Source organism: Cupressus sempervirens, chromosome 1, assembly GCF_028749045.1.
Source record: "Cupressus sempervirens isolate cs-2001-9-10 chromosome 1, ASM2874904v1, whole genome shotgun sequence".
NCBI lineage: Eukaryota > Viridiplantae > Streptophyta > Pinopsida > Cupressales > Cupressaceae > Cupressus > Cupressus sempervirens.
Genome location: NC_143118.1, coordinates 246,935,145 through 246,952,313, shown reverse-complemented (window position 1 = coordinate 246,952,313; position 17,169 = coordinate 246,935,145). Strand labels below are relative to the sequence as shown.

Below are 17,169 nucleotides of genomic sequence, written 5' to 3'. Positions count from 1 at the left end.
AAAATGGGTCCGAGATATATTAAATCAATCCGCCCATTAACAATAGTTTGATCAATAAAAAAGCAAGAACCTACAACACAATGGTAAATTGTGAGCCTCCTATCGAAGAGGTCTTGGGTTCGAATCTACCCGTACTTAATAAAATAATAATTAATAATAATACATAATAATTAATCTTGGCTTCAGCCTCTTACCAATAAAAAAAAATAGTTTAATTAATAAATTATTTTTATAACGGGAATATTATAGTCTTCTAATAACCTCTGACTTTGATGAATTGTCTGTTGTCATTTGAAAACTTGATGTGATCCAATTTTTCTCACTTAAGTTGTTGTGAATTCTCCTTTGTAGATTGGCACATTCTAGATTCTCTGACACTTTGCAAACCTTCTTGACGATGTCCAGAGTAAACTCGGAATAACTTTCCATCAGCACCTTCAACTCTCTTTTTTTTGAAGTGGTTGGTGCATGGGAATGCGTGCAAATGAGAACTTTTTGACTTTTAAAAAGTGACTTGGGCTTTCATGATGTCATTGCATAAAAAATGATTACATGTAAGTGCAACATGTAATGAGGAATGGAAAGTGAGATGACATGCTAATGTGGATGGAGAATGAGCTTACATGTAAGTGCAGATGACAGATGAGATGAAATGCTTTATGACATTGAATGGAATGGGATTACATGTATTTGCTCATGGAGGTGTAAGTGCATATGGAAGGAATGGATGCAATGTGTCTTGAAGTGAACTTTATAGACGCTTTTGAGGAAAAGTAAAGTCAAAATACATGGGAAAACATGCACGTGTCATTTTTGACATTTTAAAAAGTGACTTTTTGTCAAAAACGAGTTTTAGAGATGCAATTATACCTAAGGCTTTTCGTGTAATCATGTCGTGCGAGTGAATATGGAAAGTGAGATGAGTGAAAATGGAAACAAGAAATGAGATTACATGCATGAAGTGAAAGAAGAACAAGTTCTTGGGAAAGAATTTGTAACTTCTCCGAAGTGGAGAAAATCGAAAAACAAGCACACAAAACACAAAAACTTCAAAAGAAAGACATACCTTTGGCAAATGACTCAAACATGTTGAGATGCAAAACACTTCAACACACAAATTCGAATTTGGATTTTGGGGAAATTCCAAAAGTGTGAAAATGAGAGTTTTCATCATTTTTAAAGGCAAAATGCACTTTTCATGGCATATATATGGACAAGTGTGCAATTTTAAGCTAAAATATGCATGGAAATAGCAAGATAAGCATTAATTGATGAGCAAATTTGAAAATGTCCACTTGTAGATCAAAGAGCCAAAATAGCAATAATCATAGAGTTTGAAAACCAATTCTTCCTCAAATCTGGATTTTGAAACAACTTTTTGACCTTTTCCATACTTGCATTTAACAAATATTAATAAGCAATGAAGGGTCGAATTTGACATGAAAGTGCCAAATACATGGTCTCCAAAGACAATATCATGCATTTAAAACTCAAAAACAATCCCTCTTGATCAAAGGTTTGGGTTGGAAATGCCATTTTTGAGTTTTTTCAACAAAAAAATGACTTTTTAATGCAAAAATCTGGGCCATTTTTGCAAAAACGTGGCCAAACAATGCATGTTTTTGAGTCATTCTTGACATGTGAATACAAAAAACACTTCCCCAAATGCTAATACATAAATCCAAATGCAAAAAAGTGGCTTCAAAATGCAAAAAGGTAGATAAAATCCTCAATTTTCAGGGTGTTTTTAGCAAAAAAGTGATTCAAAAAAAGGCATAATATGATTCGTTTTTCACTTCTAAATGCAAAAACGTGACCCTTGATGTATTGTAAATGATTGAATATGCCAAAGCGCCTCTTTCCCTTGCAAAAACCTGATTTAAATCACTCAAAATGGATTTATTTGAAGATTTTTCCAAAAACATGCCCTTGGAAGGAGTTTGAAAAACTGTTTTTTAGCAAGATAAATCCATTTTCAATGTTGGAAAATACATTGCCAAGCAAAAAAAACCCTATTGGAGAATATTTCATGCAAAACTATCAAGAAAATCTCTCACAATGAGCAAAATCGAGTTCTTGGAGAGCAAATGCAAGTGTTCTTCCAAAATTGGACCTTTTGGGAGGCACAACATGTTTTAAAATATGTTTTTAGTTAAAATCAGACCTTTTGGGGTGACATGCATATTTTATAAACTCTCAACAAGGTAAATTGGACCTTTTAGGTTGCATGACATATTTTAAAATGTGTATTTGGTCAAAATCGGACCTTTTGGGGAGGACTGTATATTTTAAGTGAAATCTCATATTTTTTAGGCAATGACATATAAAACTCACCTTTTGATGTAATGACACCAAAGAGCTCCACTTTTGATAGTCTTATCCTTTTAAGTTGAACTTTATATGCAGTGACATGTAAAATGTCCACTTTTGATAATTTAAAGTCATTTAACAAACATATATCAATTTAATTTCATTAAAATGTCACTTTAATGGGACATAAACAATATTTATATATCATAATAAAAATATAACACAGATATTATTTAAGAAGTAACATTTAAATGAGCATTTGATTTAAATATCAAAAATTAAATTGAAACTATATAGTTTATATAGTGACTTTAAGTGAAAAATCAAAAAGTAACTCACTTCAAAATTATAACATAAAGTGCACTATAGTTACGTTAAGTGAAAATTTAAATGATAAAATAACTTAAAAACATAACATAAAGTGGATTTAAGTTATATTTTTCAAAAAGTGAATGTCAAATTAAAAATATAACATGATATTTTTAATTCGTGTTGTTGCATCAAAAAGGTCCACTATTGAGGCACTAAAATGACCATATCTCTTGACTAACAACCCTGATTAGGCTCTAGGTTAGACCGAATTGAAGGGAAAAATGAAAGCCATGACATAAGCAAAACCAAAGGACTAAAAACCAATAAACGCAAACTCAAAAGAAAAGAAAATGATGATAAAGGCTTCAAAAATCAAGCAAAAGCTCGACAGAAAGCAAAACAACAAAGACTTGATGAAAGCCTTCAATAAAATGATTTGATATACGAATTGAAATTGATTGATCGATCAACATTAAACAATTGAATATCAAATTCAACTTAGATAGACGCAAAACTAGCTTGAAAAAGTTGTGTTGTTGCCAACATTTTGTGGTGACAAAATGCAGAACACACCATACCTACTCACATAGGGTGGGATGACGGCTTTCACCTCAAACTTATCCCAAAGAAGAATGCATTTCCATCATGCTTACTTGCAAAGGGTGGGTCCACCATACTTACTCGCAAAGGGTGGAACAAGGGTTTTCACCTCAAACTTCTCCCAGAGAAGAATACATTTCCACCATGCCTACTCACAGAGGGTGGAACAAGGGATTTCACTTTGAACTTCTTCATAGAGAAGAACTCATTAACGTGTATAAGAATGACTAGGATTCTCTCACAATAAAGACTCCCTCTCAACAGGAGAAACATTCTCACTGCTTGATTATCACAATAAGGGAATTGATTCAAAGTTTACCAAACATGGATCTTTAGCAGTCACACTGCTACAGAAGCTTGCCAAGAATTAGGCATTCTCCCCCTATCATGCAAGCTCCCTCTGAATCTGATTTCTACAACTAAATAATCTCCCTCTAAACATCATTTCTTCTTCTTCAAAGAAACTAATCATAATAACAACCTATATATGATCTTCCTATTTAATGAACATATGTATCACCAAAGAGTTTATGTAGATGCCTCCTATTCTTTTCCTTCTAATCTTCGAGCTTCTTCCATTCAAGTGTCTCCACCATCCATCTCAGATCACTCCCATATTTCCTTCACAATGGAAGTAGAAAGTTTGAGCAACATTGGAGTTGAGCGTAGAACAAGGGGTTCTTTCAAATTAAATGTTTCCCTTCTCAATGATCTTGAAACTTCTGAAGCTATCCAAATGGCTACCCACATATCTAGACTATGCAATAAGAATAAAAGTTTCATTGATCAATGGAATTGTTCTATCAACATTTGGAAAAAAATATTCCAAATTATGGGGAAAAAGAAGGCTAAAGATAGAAATAGGGAAGAATCTTTTCTGCAGAACAGACATATTGATCTAGAGTTTGATCTACAGAGGCAGAGGAGGATAATATCGCTGCTCAGCATCTTGCCATGACCAAAATGGAGCTCAGGAAAATCCAAGATAATAGATTCTGGGGTCAAAAAATCAGAGCCAAAGCTAACTGGATCCATTAAGGAGATAGAGGATCTAAGTATTCCTTTAATCTGGTTAGATCTAAACAAAAGAGAGAGTTAATTGAGGGTATAGAAGGAGACATGAGCTACACCAATGACCCTCATGAGATTACTCAGATCTTTAAATATTATTAGAAACTGTTTTCTTTTGAGTTTAATAATGATCATGAGATTGCCATTGCAAAATGTTTGAAGGTTATTCCAAATAAAATCTTAGAAGAATGGAAAGAGACCTTGAGTCAACCTATATCTATTGATGAGATCAAAGCTGCTATCAGAGATATGGCCAATGACAAATCCCTTTGGATTGATGTTCTACCGGCTGAAATTTACAAGAAGAATATAGAATGGATTGCCTTGGAACTATTCAACCTATATAATGAAGCATACATCAAAGGATCTTTGGGTGAAAAAATCAACAGTGGAGTCATACATCTCATACCTAAGAAAGATGATAAATCCCAGATTGGTAATTGGAGACCAATTACACCTAATCTTTCATACAAAATCATTGCCAAATTGCTTGCTAGAAAACAGAGACAGAAACTGGATACATCAAAGGAAAATACATTTTTGAAAATCTGATAACAAGTTGGGCGGCTCTAAATTGGGCCAAAGAGAGTGGACAAGAGGCTTCTATAGTTCTTCTACACTTTGAAAAAGCCTATGACAGGATTGAGTGTCCATTTGTGCTCAGGATGCTCACAACCTTGGGTTTTCTTTCATACTTCTACAATTGGATCAAGGTCTTATTCAAAGATTCCTCTATTGTTCTTGATATCAATGGCAATCTCTCTGAACCCATTATCCCTCAAAGATCCATTCGGCAGGGATGTCCTATTGCACCCTCAATTTTTGTGCTAGTTGCTGATGCTATATTCTATATCCTAAGATCTTCCACTCTAGGGACTCCTCTCAAAGACATCTCACTGCCTAATCGGGATAATCTCCTCAATACTCAATTTCTGGATGATACAACTCTCTTCATTGAGATTAAAGAAGAAAACTTTGATAACATAGTGCTTAGGCTTAAATTATTTTGGTCAGCTTCTGCAGCTAAGATTGCTCCTCACAAATCAATAGTCATGGGATGGAATGAATTAAGCCCTACTTGGCTTGATCAGAAAGGATGGACATGGGATGGCCTAAACAATATTGTTAGGTATTTGGAATTCCCTTTGCTGCATCTCTCTCAATCAGGATATGTGGACTTGGATATATGCTAAGATTGAAAAGAAACATCATAAACGGCAGTCTCGTCTTTTATCACTAGCAGGAAGAGCACAGATTGTTCAAAAGGTGCTTTCATCACATTCAATTTATTTTGCCTCTGCTCGGCTCTTTAATAGTTATCAGATTGAAAAGCTTGACATAATATTGAGATATTTTCTTTGGTCAGATGACAAGGGCAATAGGAAAAGACATATAGTGAATTGGAAATGGTGTTGTATGCCTAGATATTGGGGAGGCCTTGGAATGAGAGATCTTTAGACACATGAAATTGCATTAGCATCTAAATGGATTCTTAAATTCATCTCTGGTAATGAACCTTGGAAAGTTCAAGGAACAATATTGAGAAATTTGTAAATGCATAAGAATAGTTCATTGAATGCATTTATAGTTCTCAAATGAAAATTGAGCTTGAATCTCTGAGCACACAACTCACATAACTTAGATATGTGCGTCTTTGGTTGCAAAGTTCAAAATATAAATATTTTATTTTATTTCCCTCCAAGAGCAACTTTACGTTATAATTTAAAGTTAACATATAATAAAGGTCAATTTATTAATTTAAACTCCCCTATTGATCCAAGAATGACCTTTTCATTAAAATAATAATATGCTGAAACACAAGGTCCTTGCTTCACATGCCCATGATTTAAAACTTCTCATCCCAATTCTAACAAGCTATAACACTAAGGTGTCCATTAAACGATTTTATTAGAAACCTTAGTGCACATAATTAAATTATAACCAATAATACATATGACTTTGAAAAAATGGCCCAATCACATTGGAAGTGAAATCTGATTGCGCAGAGATGACTGTAATGATGAAATACGATCCCAACTGGGTGACTTTCTAAAAATAGGTGGTCCCTCCAAGAATCTTGGAGATTAATCTGGAAGTTAGAAATAACATTTAACAGCATCATATCACTCCTCTAAATCATCTGAGTTCATTCGAATCATCCATTGACTTACTCTATATAGGAAATCCCTCAAAATGGAGCCAAAACCCACTGAACAACCTAGCTTCAAAATATATGGTGGGCTGGAGAGATACACACTCATAATTGTTCACTAGTGAGCCAAATAACTCTACAACAAGGTCCTCTAATCACCAGTATTAACCTACAAGGACCCACTGGTAGGCTAAATTCATTGACTCTGATGGTTGCTAAAAATGGGGACATTACATGATTTGGGGAACAAATGTAGTTGACAAAGTCACCAGGCCAAGTAGCATCATCACTTGCCAAATACTAACAAATTGTTCACCATATCCAACTAATGGATACGGTTTTCTTTTTCCTTCTAAATAACTTTTCTTTTCCTTGGGAATATACATACAAAATAAATACAACAAAAACTCAAAAATCATATATAGAAGGTTTCCAATCTGAAAAATTCTTCCTTGGGAGTGACATTTTGCAATGCTTTACCCAAACTTTTGTTACTACAATATTCATAGCTTATGCCCAATAACCACATGACACATTTTAACTATGCACCATACACCTCGCCATCCCCATGACTATCATGTTACTCCTTTCCACAACACTAGCTAGGAAGACATTGATGGGGGCAAGCCATATTTTGAGCCCAAAACACCGACCCTTTAGTTTATGGTTGCTGCAAGGAATTTGAAGCTTGTGAGAGCACTACCTGCACTAGTAAATAAATGTGTCACCCTTCTACCTTCGTTCAGCTATTCCAAGTTAGTCATAGCATCATTGATGAGGTTTGAAAGATTTACTAGTTGTAGCAGCAATATTCAAGAGGTTAGATATACTTCAAACTAATCTATTTATTCAAGATATTTCATCCTATCAATGATATAAATGAATCATGTATTATCCTCTCTCTGCCACCCCCCCCTTCTAATCTATCTATCTAGCTACTTATTTGTCTATCTATTTATATATCTATCACATAGTAACGAGAATCGCAGTAATTCACACGATTCATGTGATTTGGCGATTTGATTCAAGCCAAACGATTTTTTGCGAATCGGTGAATCGAATCAGCGATAAAGGGTTTATGAAATAAGTTACTAAATTTCAAGGGTTTTTTTCATTTGCCAATTCGTGGCCGATTTGCAATTTGATTTGACCTTGCCGATTCCAATCCAATTCCGATTCTTGTTACTTTGATCTATCATTCTACCTATCCACCTATCTATCCATCTACCTTTCAACAAATCCATCTGTATCATATATATGTCTCCAAGGGGGGTAAACTTATATTTAGTAACATAGAATCCATTTATGTACAGTATGCTTACATGTATTTGATCTTGGGATTTTGCAAATTCTAAAAATCCATCTCCATAATCTATTGGAAAGTCATCAAGCCTTTGACGCCTACCATCTTTATTCATTAATCAATTGGATCATTCCAAAATTCTGAGTTTTATTTAATTGATAACAACATACGCAAATACTAATACCTAAAAAAAATTCTACAACCTATCACTTATAGCCGAGATACTAATGTGGGCATGGATGGTTTGAATTTTGAAGTGGAGGTGATTGGAGGCAGGATGCTTTCAAAAGCCCCGTGGAAGCCATCCACAAGCACTAGGATGTGGATGGAAGCCTAATGTTGGCTTCCAATCACATCCAGGGCCAGTAGATAGCTTCTAGATAACTTCCACAAACCTTCCCAAACCATCTAGGACCTTCCACAAGTGTCAAGCCCGGAAAACATTAAAAACAAAAGCACTCTCACTTAAAAAATTTAAAAGACAAGTGCTCCATTATGATATTTCAAACTTATTTTTTCCTTCCAAACCCTAAATGACCCTAAAGAGGTCATACGAGCATTCACAACTCATTTTGTTAGCATCTATGCCCTCTCTTCTCATTTGGTTTCCATTTTGGTATTTTGAAGGCAAGTTTATTATTTTTGATGAGGATCAATCGGAGGGCAGGACATAGCTTCCTCAACAGATTTTTAAGCATCTAAGGTAAGCATTTGATCCTATTCTTGAGTATTTTGATTAAGTTTTTCAAATTTATGAAAAAAAATTTGAATTGTTTCTCATTTTTTATTTTTAAAAGAAATAAAGAAACGTGTTTAGCTATCTATTTTAGTAGATTTTTCATTTTTTTGCACTTGTGTGATTGATGTTCATAGTTGTTTTCCTAATTTATATTTATTTAATTTCTTATTATAGCAAGAAATTAGATTGTATTGTACAAGAATGGCCTACACCAGTAGTCAAAGTTCAAATAGGAGGGAAAGGAGGGAAAGGAATCGATAATTTCAAAATTGATGTAGGATCTCCTTTATGGAGACGCACCACAAGAATATCACAGGTTGTAGGAGGTGGCTCATGTTATTGGAAGAGCAATTATCGTGAAAGTAACAAAGGAACACCTTTCAATGGCTCATATTCCCAAGTCAAGCTTCATTTTATGAACCTTGGTGGCAAAGAGTTTGCAATGTGCAAAGGCAAAAGTGGGCATGGGATGACTAATGCAAAAATAGCTTCATTTGTAAAAGAACAAGAAGTTGTTGATGAATTGGTTTAAAAGTTAAAAATAAAGCTATTATCAACCTCCATCCACAAAGAAAAAGATCAAAGAACCCACTGAACCAATTATGTCCTCCCAACATCCATTCTTACAAGTATTTGTACTAGGACAGGGAGAGGAAGAAGTGGAAATCGCAGCCCGCAAAACAGGCCAATTGCACATTGCAATTAAAAAAGGAGGCAAGAGACCGTAGAGATGAAGTCATTGCACATTGCCTCTATGCCAATGGCCTTTCTTTCAACTCGGTGAGATCACCATATTGGAAGGAAATGGAGGCACCACTCTATTGCATAAGGAGAAGATACATATAGCGAAAGAACTTCAACCAATTAAAAAATCTTGGAAAAGATTGGGTGTAACTATTGTCTCTAATGGGTGTAAAAATCTTGGAACAGATAACGTGTAACTATTATTATTGAGGCCATCGAGATGAGGGTAAAGAGAATGTGGTATAGGTGGTTACAAAGAATGCGAAAAATTGCAAGGGTGCAAGCGCTTTGATTGAGGGTCGATACGACCATATTTTGTGGACTCCATGCACCGTACACTTCATTAACTTGATCATGCAACAGATTGGCAGTCAAATAGATTGGGTGAAGCAAATATCCCAAGAGGAGGAGGAGATACAAATGTTTGTGATGAACCACATGTCACAATCCATTTTTAGATCATAGTCCAAATTGGAGTTTCTGAACATAAATTGTAATTAGTAAATTTCATGGATTTATTTAATTTGAATAGATTTTATGCTCATATTCAATTATCAGATTGTATAAAGATGTCTTTGTTTACTATTTATTGACATATCCTTAACTTGCCTAGGTTGTCGAGACTCGTTTTGCATATCATACTATTGTTATGAGACAGCTTGTCAAGGTGCAAGAAGCATTAAGCCAAAAGATAATTTCCACTCAATGAGGCATATGAAAGGCTTCAAATTCAAAAAGAGCCCAAAAGGTCAAGGTTTTGGTTATGGATGACAAAGGGCTTGAGTGGAATTTGTATTGGATTTCACCAAGCCCATCCTGACCATACTCCAATTTTGCAATATAGATCCACCTTGCTTGGGGGATGTGTATGATAGCATGGACAACATGGTTGAGAAGACAAAATTATCCATACAAAAACATGAGAGTGACCCCGCAACATGTGAAGCCTTATGCAATAAGGTGGAAGCAACCATCCATCATCGTTAGGAGAAGATGACTACCCCATTGCACTTCCTTGCATATGACTTATATCCGAGGCACTATAGCAAGGAAGTACCTACTATGTCAAATAGAGTTGCACTATATGCAGGTGAGGAGTTTGCTAATGGGTTGTATAAAGCTTTTACAAGACTCTTCCAAGATGAACAAATGAATGAAAAAGTGAGGCTAGAATTTGGGTTATTTTCTTCGGGACTCAAACATTCTCCATATGCAATAAAGGACCAAAATAAAATGGGAGCTATCACATGATCGTACATGTATGGTCAACCTTTCAAGGATCTACCTCTTGCAATCAAGATCCTATGACAAGTTTCTAATTTATTTTTGTTTTATGTTTACCACTTGCATTGTAGAAGTTAGTTTTTAACAATCTTTAATTTGCTTTGCTTTCGTATGTCTTGTGAGTACTATCCAGGTTGCTAGTTCTTCTGCTTCTGAAAGGAATTAGAGTACATACTCCTATATCCATTCAATGAAGTGCAACCGGTTGGGCTCCAAGAAATATGGGGACTTGGTCTACATCAACACCAACTTGCGTCTTTTGTCACGCAAGAATAATCAATACAAGGGGCAGACAAGCTTTGGGAATAAGCCCCTGAGTGTGCAAATCTAGATGTAATGGTTCATGATCTTACTACTCTCATGGATGATGAGGATGATACCATGACACATGGTGCACCTAGCACAACTGGAGCAGTTTTTGGTATAAATGTTCTTGAAGTTGCAGCAGTTGGAAGAAATGATGAAAATGTGGATTTTCTTGCAAATCCTTATGATTTGGAATCTAATTAGTTGATTGAACCTTCAATCATGAACTAAATTTTAATTTTGTTGTAATCTTGAACATGAGCAATCGGTTATAAGTTATAACTTATTGTCTATTTAATTTATTTATGAATTTCAATTTGATTATTTGTGTCTATGAAGTTTACTGTTTTACGTTGAAGTATCACACATGAAATATCTTGAATCTTGAGCAATGGTGAAGTATCATACTATCAAATGATTTATTTTTGTATATTTTGTGCCTTTCTTTGCGTGTACACACACACACACACTTCCTCCTGAATTCACATCCAAAAATTAAATTCCCGCATCCATTTTCGAACCCGCTTCTGAATTGGCAAGTTAGACTTATAGTGATGATTCCCTAATAGATGCTAGGATATATGTGTTTCCTACTAATTAGAACATGAGGATTTGTAAAATTAGTGGCTCAACCACTTGGATAAGATGTCATATCATAGTGAAAATCATAGCTTCTACCAGGGGGAAACTATAATAACTGACTTTATTTACAACCCCCACCAAGTCAAGTATAATGGCATTCATTTAGATTTCCAATCAATTCTGTTTCTGAGTACTTTTAAGGTTTTTAGTCCATATAGCACTAATAGACAAAATGTCAAATAGATTAGTATGGAGAAAAATAATACTGATACATATTTCAAAAGTCTCCTTGTCTGAATATTAAATTAGCAAATATCATTATTGAAAAATTCCCACCATGCAGATAATTTTAAAATGAAGTTTGTGTTTACCATGTCCAGAGAAGAATGATCTAGAAATTCAAATGCTGAGATGATCTCCCCTAACTGCTGTTTTGCTGCAGAGAGTAGTTTCTGTAAAAAGTGAATGAAATTTTTTAATTTTAATACAGCTGTCAACTTGAAAATAGTTCTATGCTCCACAACATCTGAGGTATCAATTCCTATAACATAACATCTATCATCAAATTAAAAGTGAAAGAGACCATACAAATTATTGTAAATTGTGTCCAACTGGGACACATTTAAAATAAATTAAAATACAAATTTCAATCAAATTTATGTTAGAATCAGTCATATAAATCATAACAATTGTTCCCTTGCCAGCTCCATAATACTACAGAAATTGGTAATGATATCAGATCAATCATGGATTACATTCTTCGAAGTGTCTACAGTAACTAGCAAAAATCACCATTTCAAAAGTAAACATGAAAAGAAAAGTGAGAGAGATTCTCATCCACTAACAGGAATGCTTGAACATTTTTCTCTATATGTTGAGCAGAACGAACCTGAAATACATTCTAGTGTATTTGTAAAGATCACAAGTTATCCCTCTTCAACAGACCCCTCTTGTACACTCTCCAGTTACAGTAACCACATGGACTCTTGTAGCAATTGTACAGGCACAAAATCCAAATAATTGCTTCTCTAAAGTGACAAAGTTTGAGCTGGGAATTCAGGAGCTTTTATGCAAGTATTTTTCTCAAATTTTAAGGTCTTTGGTCTTACATATCCACTTTGAGAATTGTATGATAACTAATCTCCAAATTATACTCTTCAAAACATCAGAAGCAATGTAGGCAGCAAACTGTATTTAACACATTTGTCTTATAATTGAAATCCCATAATATTAATAAAATATTACACCTGTCAAGTCAAATGGGATGACCTTGAATGCTAAATCATAGAGACTTTCATAATGAAAACACGCGGTCAAATAACAATGATACATGCCTAAAATGCACAACTGTTGAACATCGAATTCATGTATAGTATTGGAAGGTGTCAAATTAGATAAACCATGATATTTGATTTGAGAAACACCAAATGGAAATTCCCTTGCCAAGAGTTGCTTAGATGTGTCATCATAATTTTCCCGTGGTTCCATAATGTGGTCAAGTTACCAAAAATTCCTAAAGGTATTTAAGTCAAAGTGTTTGTTGAAGTGTCCTTTGTGTTTTTTGACAAGTAGGATTGGTTATAAAGTGTAATGTCCTCATTTTAGCTTGCCATGTTTTATGTTTAGATTGACCTATTATTGGCCCTCGTAGGTTAAGGCTGATGGCTAGAAGGCCCCATTTGGCAAAACAGAGGATCTTTCCCTTCTATAGTACAGAAGTGTTTAGGATTGCTCCTTGTTTGTTTCAGTTAGCTACACTTACAATTTACAGTAAGTTATGTATCCAACATTTCTACATTTGGCAAGGCACCTGGACCGACCTCAATGCAGTGACGACCCTTGGCACTACTGATTTTATCAAATATTCAGGGAATTACTAGTTATAGTAGGTTAGGGGTTGATAGAGAGAACCGTTAATATTTTTAGTAAGGCAGTTGGTTGCGCGATTCAAATGATACAGAGAGATGATGAGTAGTCAATGAGATATTAAAATTATAGTGACATTAATAAAGCTATTTATAATGGTTATATTGTAAATTTATTACTTATCTTCATAAAGTATTATTGAGGAGCCATTACATTTAATGGAAAAGTATGCCTTTAATAATGACATAACTTAATTTAACCACAAAAAACAGTTATATAAGTAATTAAAGTGACATATTGGTGAAGCCTCATGAGTCAAACTTTATTGAGGAATTATAAAAGCCCTAGAAATGAAATTGATTGATTATTTGTTTATGAGTTTTGACTTTTATATTGGATGTTCCAAGGAAGAGTGCAATGTGACCTAGGGTTTTAGCCATTTTTAGCATTGAAGGACGATATCTTCAATGTTTGTGCAATCTTAAGGCTATGAAAAACTAGTTGAATCATTGTTTGATTGTGGGCTTCATATAGAGGTCCATTTTAGTTAAATTGGTGAAGCTAGGTAGTTTTGTAATTAAAATAAGGGTGTGTTTGCAGATACTTCCCAAGGCTGGTCTTCAGCTGTGTTTTGTTGACAGAAAATAAAAATTCCAAGGGCAGTTGTACAGCATTACAGGCCCCACACGAGATCCTCAGCACAGCATCTGGTTTCTAGGCCAAACTGCCTAGAATTTATGCTTAATTATTATCCTATTGGATTCCCAGCTATAAATAGAACATTGTGCACAAATTGGAGGGTTTCTAGAACATCTCCAAGGGATGTGATTTAATTCCAGGATCTTTATCCAAGATGAAAACTCATTTCAGTATTTAACAATTGCAATTGATTTGCAATGTAAATATCAATCAATAGAAAGAAACTCCTGCCTGTGATTTGAAGTAATTTCAGATTTCATTTCATGCAAGCTTTGTGTTTTATTTTTATTATTTTCAAAAAAAGGAAAGCATAAAAAGCATATATTCTAAAAAATACAAATAAAATCCAAAACATTGCAAAAACAAACCAGAAACAGTTACAGGTTGGATAAAGAGAACTAGCAGGGTTCATCACAGCGGTATCAAAGCATTTTCCTGTCATCCTACAAGGTTGGGGTTTCATATGTAGCCGCAATGATTTGATCCATATAGGTACTATACACATAGGGGAAGCACAGAACAACATGTTGATCAGTTACAAGATTACCATTAAAGATAATGGGTGATAGGAGAGGTGGTAGTCCACCTAGAAATGCAGGAAATAATGAAGAAAGAGAGGCAATGGATATATTCAGGGGTTTTGCGGCAGGACAACAACTGGTGACAAATGTTTTGTTGCAGCTTGCCGCATCTATATGGAAGATGTCTTTGCCTAGAGGAAAAAGTCACGATCAAGAAGAGCATGATAGTGGAGATGGGACCCCTTGGGCAAGAAGATTTTCTACAGGCAACTATAAAAAGCCTACACATCCAATGTTCTTGAGGAGTAAATCTGAGGAAGGGAGTGTAGAAGAAGAAAGTGCAGCATTTGTTGATAGTGTCTTGGCCATGCATGATGAGTGGGAGGCATTGCCACAAAGAGTTAAAGATTACTTGCCCTTTGATAGATTCATGACTCAAAAGAAAGAGCATAGCAGGCCAAGGCAACAGAGAAGACCAAGGAACCAAAATAATTATCTTAAACATGCTACTAGCAGGCTCAAACTTCGTACATTTGATGGCAGAGTGAAGGTCGCAGATAGAGATTAGATTAGTAAATTAGACACTTTCTTGACTCTTCATGCAATGACAAAAGTAGATGCAATTAAGTTTGCAACATTGCATCTAGATGGTGCAACTCACGATTGGTGGCATCATGAGATGGTTACCTTGCTGCATAACCTCATTACTTCCTATCAAGAATTCTGAGAAAGATTGATTAGTACTAATAATATGAACATCACTCCCGCATCCTTAGACACAAGCATCCTTCTATGCACAGTCGACATCGCAAAGCGTGGACTGGTTAAAAGTTGCATCTCACCATCAATAGTCTCTTACATTGTTAGAGCTTGATTAGATTCCTAAACCCTTTGCCTGGTTGCAATTTTTTTTCTAGAATAAGTTGAAGAGCATCAATTGCTAAATCGTCTGCATTTGCAAAGTTGATATCCATTGATTGAACAGTGTAAGTCTCTTTGTGATACCAACATATCACATCATTACAATTGAATGAGAGCCCACAACTAGAAGAAACTCTGGGATATTCTCATTTGATCACACAATCTGTATACTGTATACATCGTTTAGCATACGAGCTTCCTTATTCAAGAGACTGTTGGAGATTCAGTCTTTTAGTTGGAATACTAAGAATTCGGTTCTGCATGTTGAAGTGGTCATAAAAATCACATCAATAGAATGCAAGTACAACAGTGAGCCTCATGTAATACTTCTTTCATGTATTGAATTCATCCTCACCATGGTTTTTCCCTTCTTGGGTATTCTACATAAAGTCTTGGTTTTCTTGTGCGGTGTGCATTGTGTGTTTTTTATTTACTTATGCACTTCTATTCAGATGGTTAAAATGGTAATGAAAAGCTATGAATTAATTTATGCTTCTCCATGTTCAAAAATATAGGGTGAACAATTGACATTGTTAGAGGAAAGCTATGATAATGTTAATGCCGACAGTGCCTCCAACGTTTCCTACCCCAGGTTTATTTGTAGCTGTGGGAGTTGTCTTTGATGAGGTGGTTACACCTAAAAACCCATGTATTGATTAAATTTAGCATCTATCTTCTCATTGGTAGACAAGCCAGATCACCCTGGGATTGAATTTGATAAATGTTCTAATAATAAAACCAGGTATAATTCCTAACATGCGAATCTGCCATTGAAAAGAAAACTCAAACTGATTTTTTCAATCTACTGACCGAATTAAGAAAGTAATCAATGTCATGTGGTATGTTTATTGATTAACTAATCTGGCTCCAGGTGAAATGAATCAAGTAAAATAGTAAATGAATTAGGAGAAACATGAAAGGCACCAACCCCTTTGAATCAAACGAGTAATGTTGGCAGATTGAATGGGTTGCAAAATTTGAAAAGATAGTCAAAGGAAATCTAAGAGGGAAAATCAAATCATCCAATAAAATCAGAAAAGTTGATTCATTTTTTTCTCTGGAGGATGAACCATATGACTCCTAGCTGTTGAAATTCTAACAATTTGTAATTGAATCTACAGAATCTACCTATACTCAGATTTTCTTTTGTACAAATGCCAGAACCTTTGCTGTCAATCTTTGTGTTGGTTTAATAAATTATCTTTTTTCATTTCCTCCCAGTTTCCAGTTTGAATATTGTAATTATATGGAAAATTATGTTGCAGCTTATATGAGTGTCCTTCAACCAAGCAAACAACATTCATTCCTTTGAATATGTAGTATCTATACTTTAAACTGTATCACGGCTGATTGTTGTAAAGTTGGTTTAAAATGTTTGTGTGGGAATGTGTAATGTCCCCTTTTATCTCACCCTAGTTGGTGGTTTGGATTAGCCTATCATTAGCCCTCGTAGGCTAAGTCAGACGGTTAGAGGGTTCCCAGTTGGCAGAACTGGAGGCCTTTACCCTTTTGAAGTACACAAGCATTCAGGATTGCTCTTCATTTGGTTCAGTTTGATAAACTTACTAATTATAGTAAGTCATTTATCCAGCACTTCTATATTTAGCAGGGCACCTAGATTGGCCTCAATTGCAGTGACGATCTTTGGCCCCTTCATTTTGATCAGGTATTCTAAGATTTACTAATTATAGTAAAATGAGGGTTGATAGAGATGGATCCTTACTACTTTTTGTAAAGCACCCTGGTTAGCAGTAAATGC

The 17,169-nt window shown here is 34.9% G+C and overlaps 1 protein-coding gene across 2 annotated transcripts in view; it reads right to left on the bottom strand.

Annotated features, from left to right (window-relative positions):
• D2HGDH (FAD-linked oxidases family protein) overlaps nt 1–17,169 on the bottom strand; it is a 213,082-nt gene that overhangs the window by 104,545 nt on the left and 91,368 nt on the right. For both annotated transcript variants that reach the window (XM_089822015.1, XM_089822007.1), the window contains exon 9: nt 11,775–11,855. In XM_089822015.1, coding sequence (XP_089678141.1) covers nt 11,775–11,855 — 81 coding nt within the window. The remainder of the gene's footprint in view (nt 1–11,774; nt 11,856–17,169) is intronic.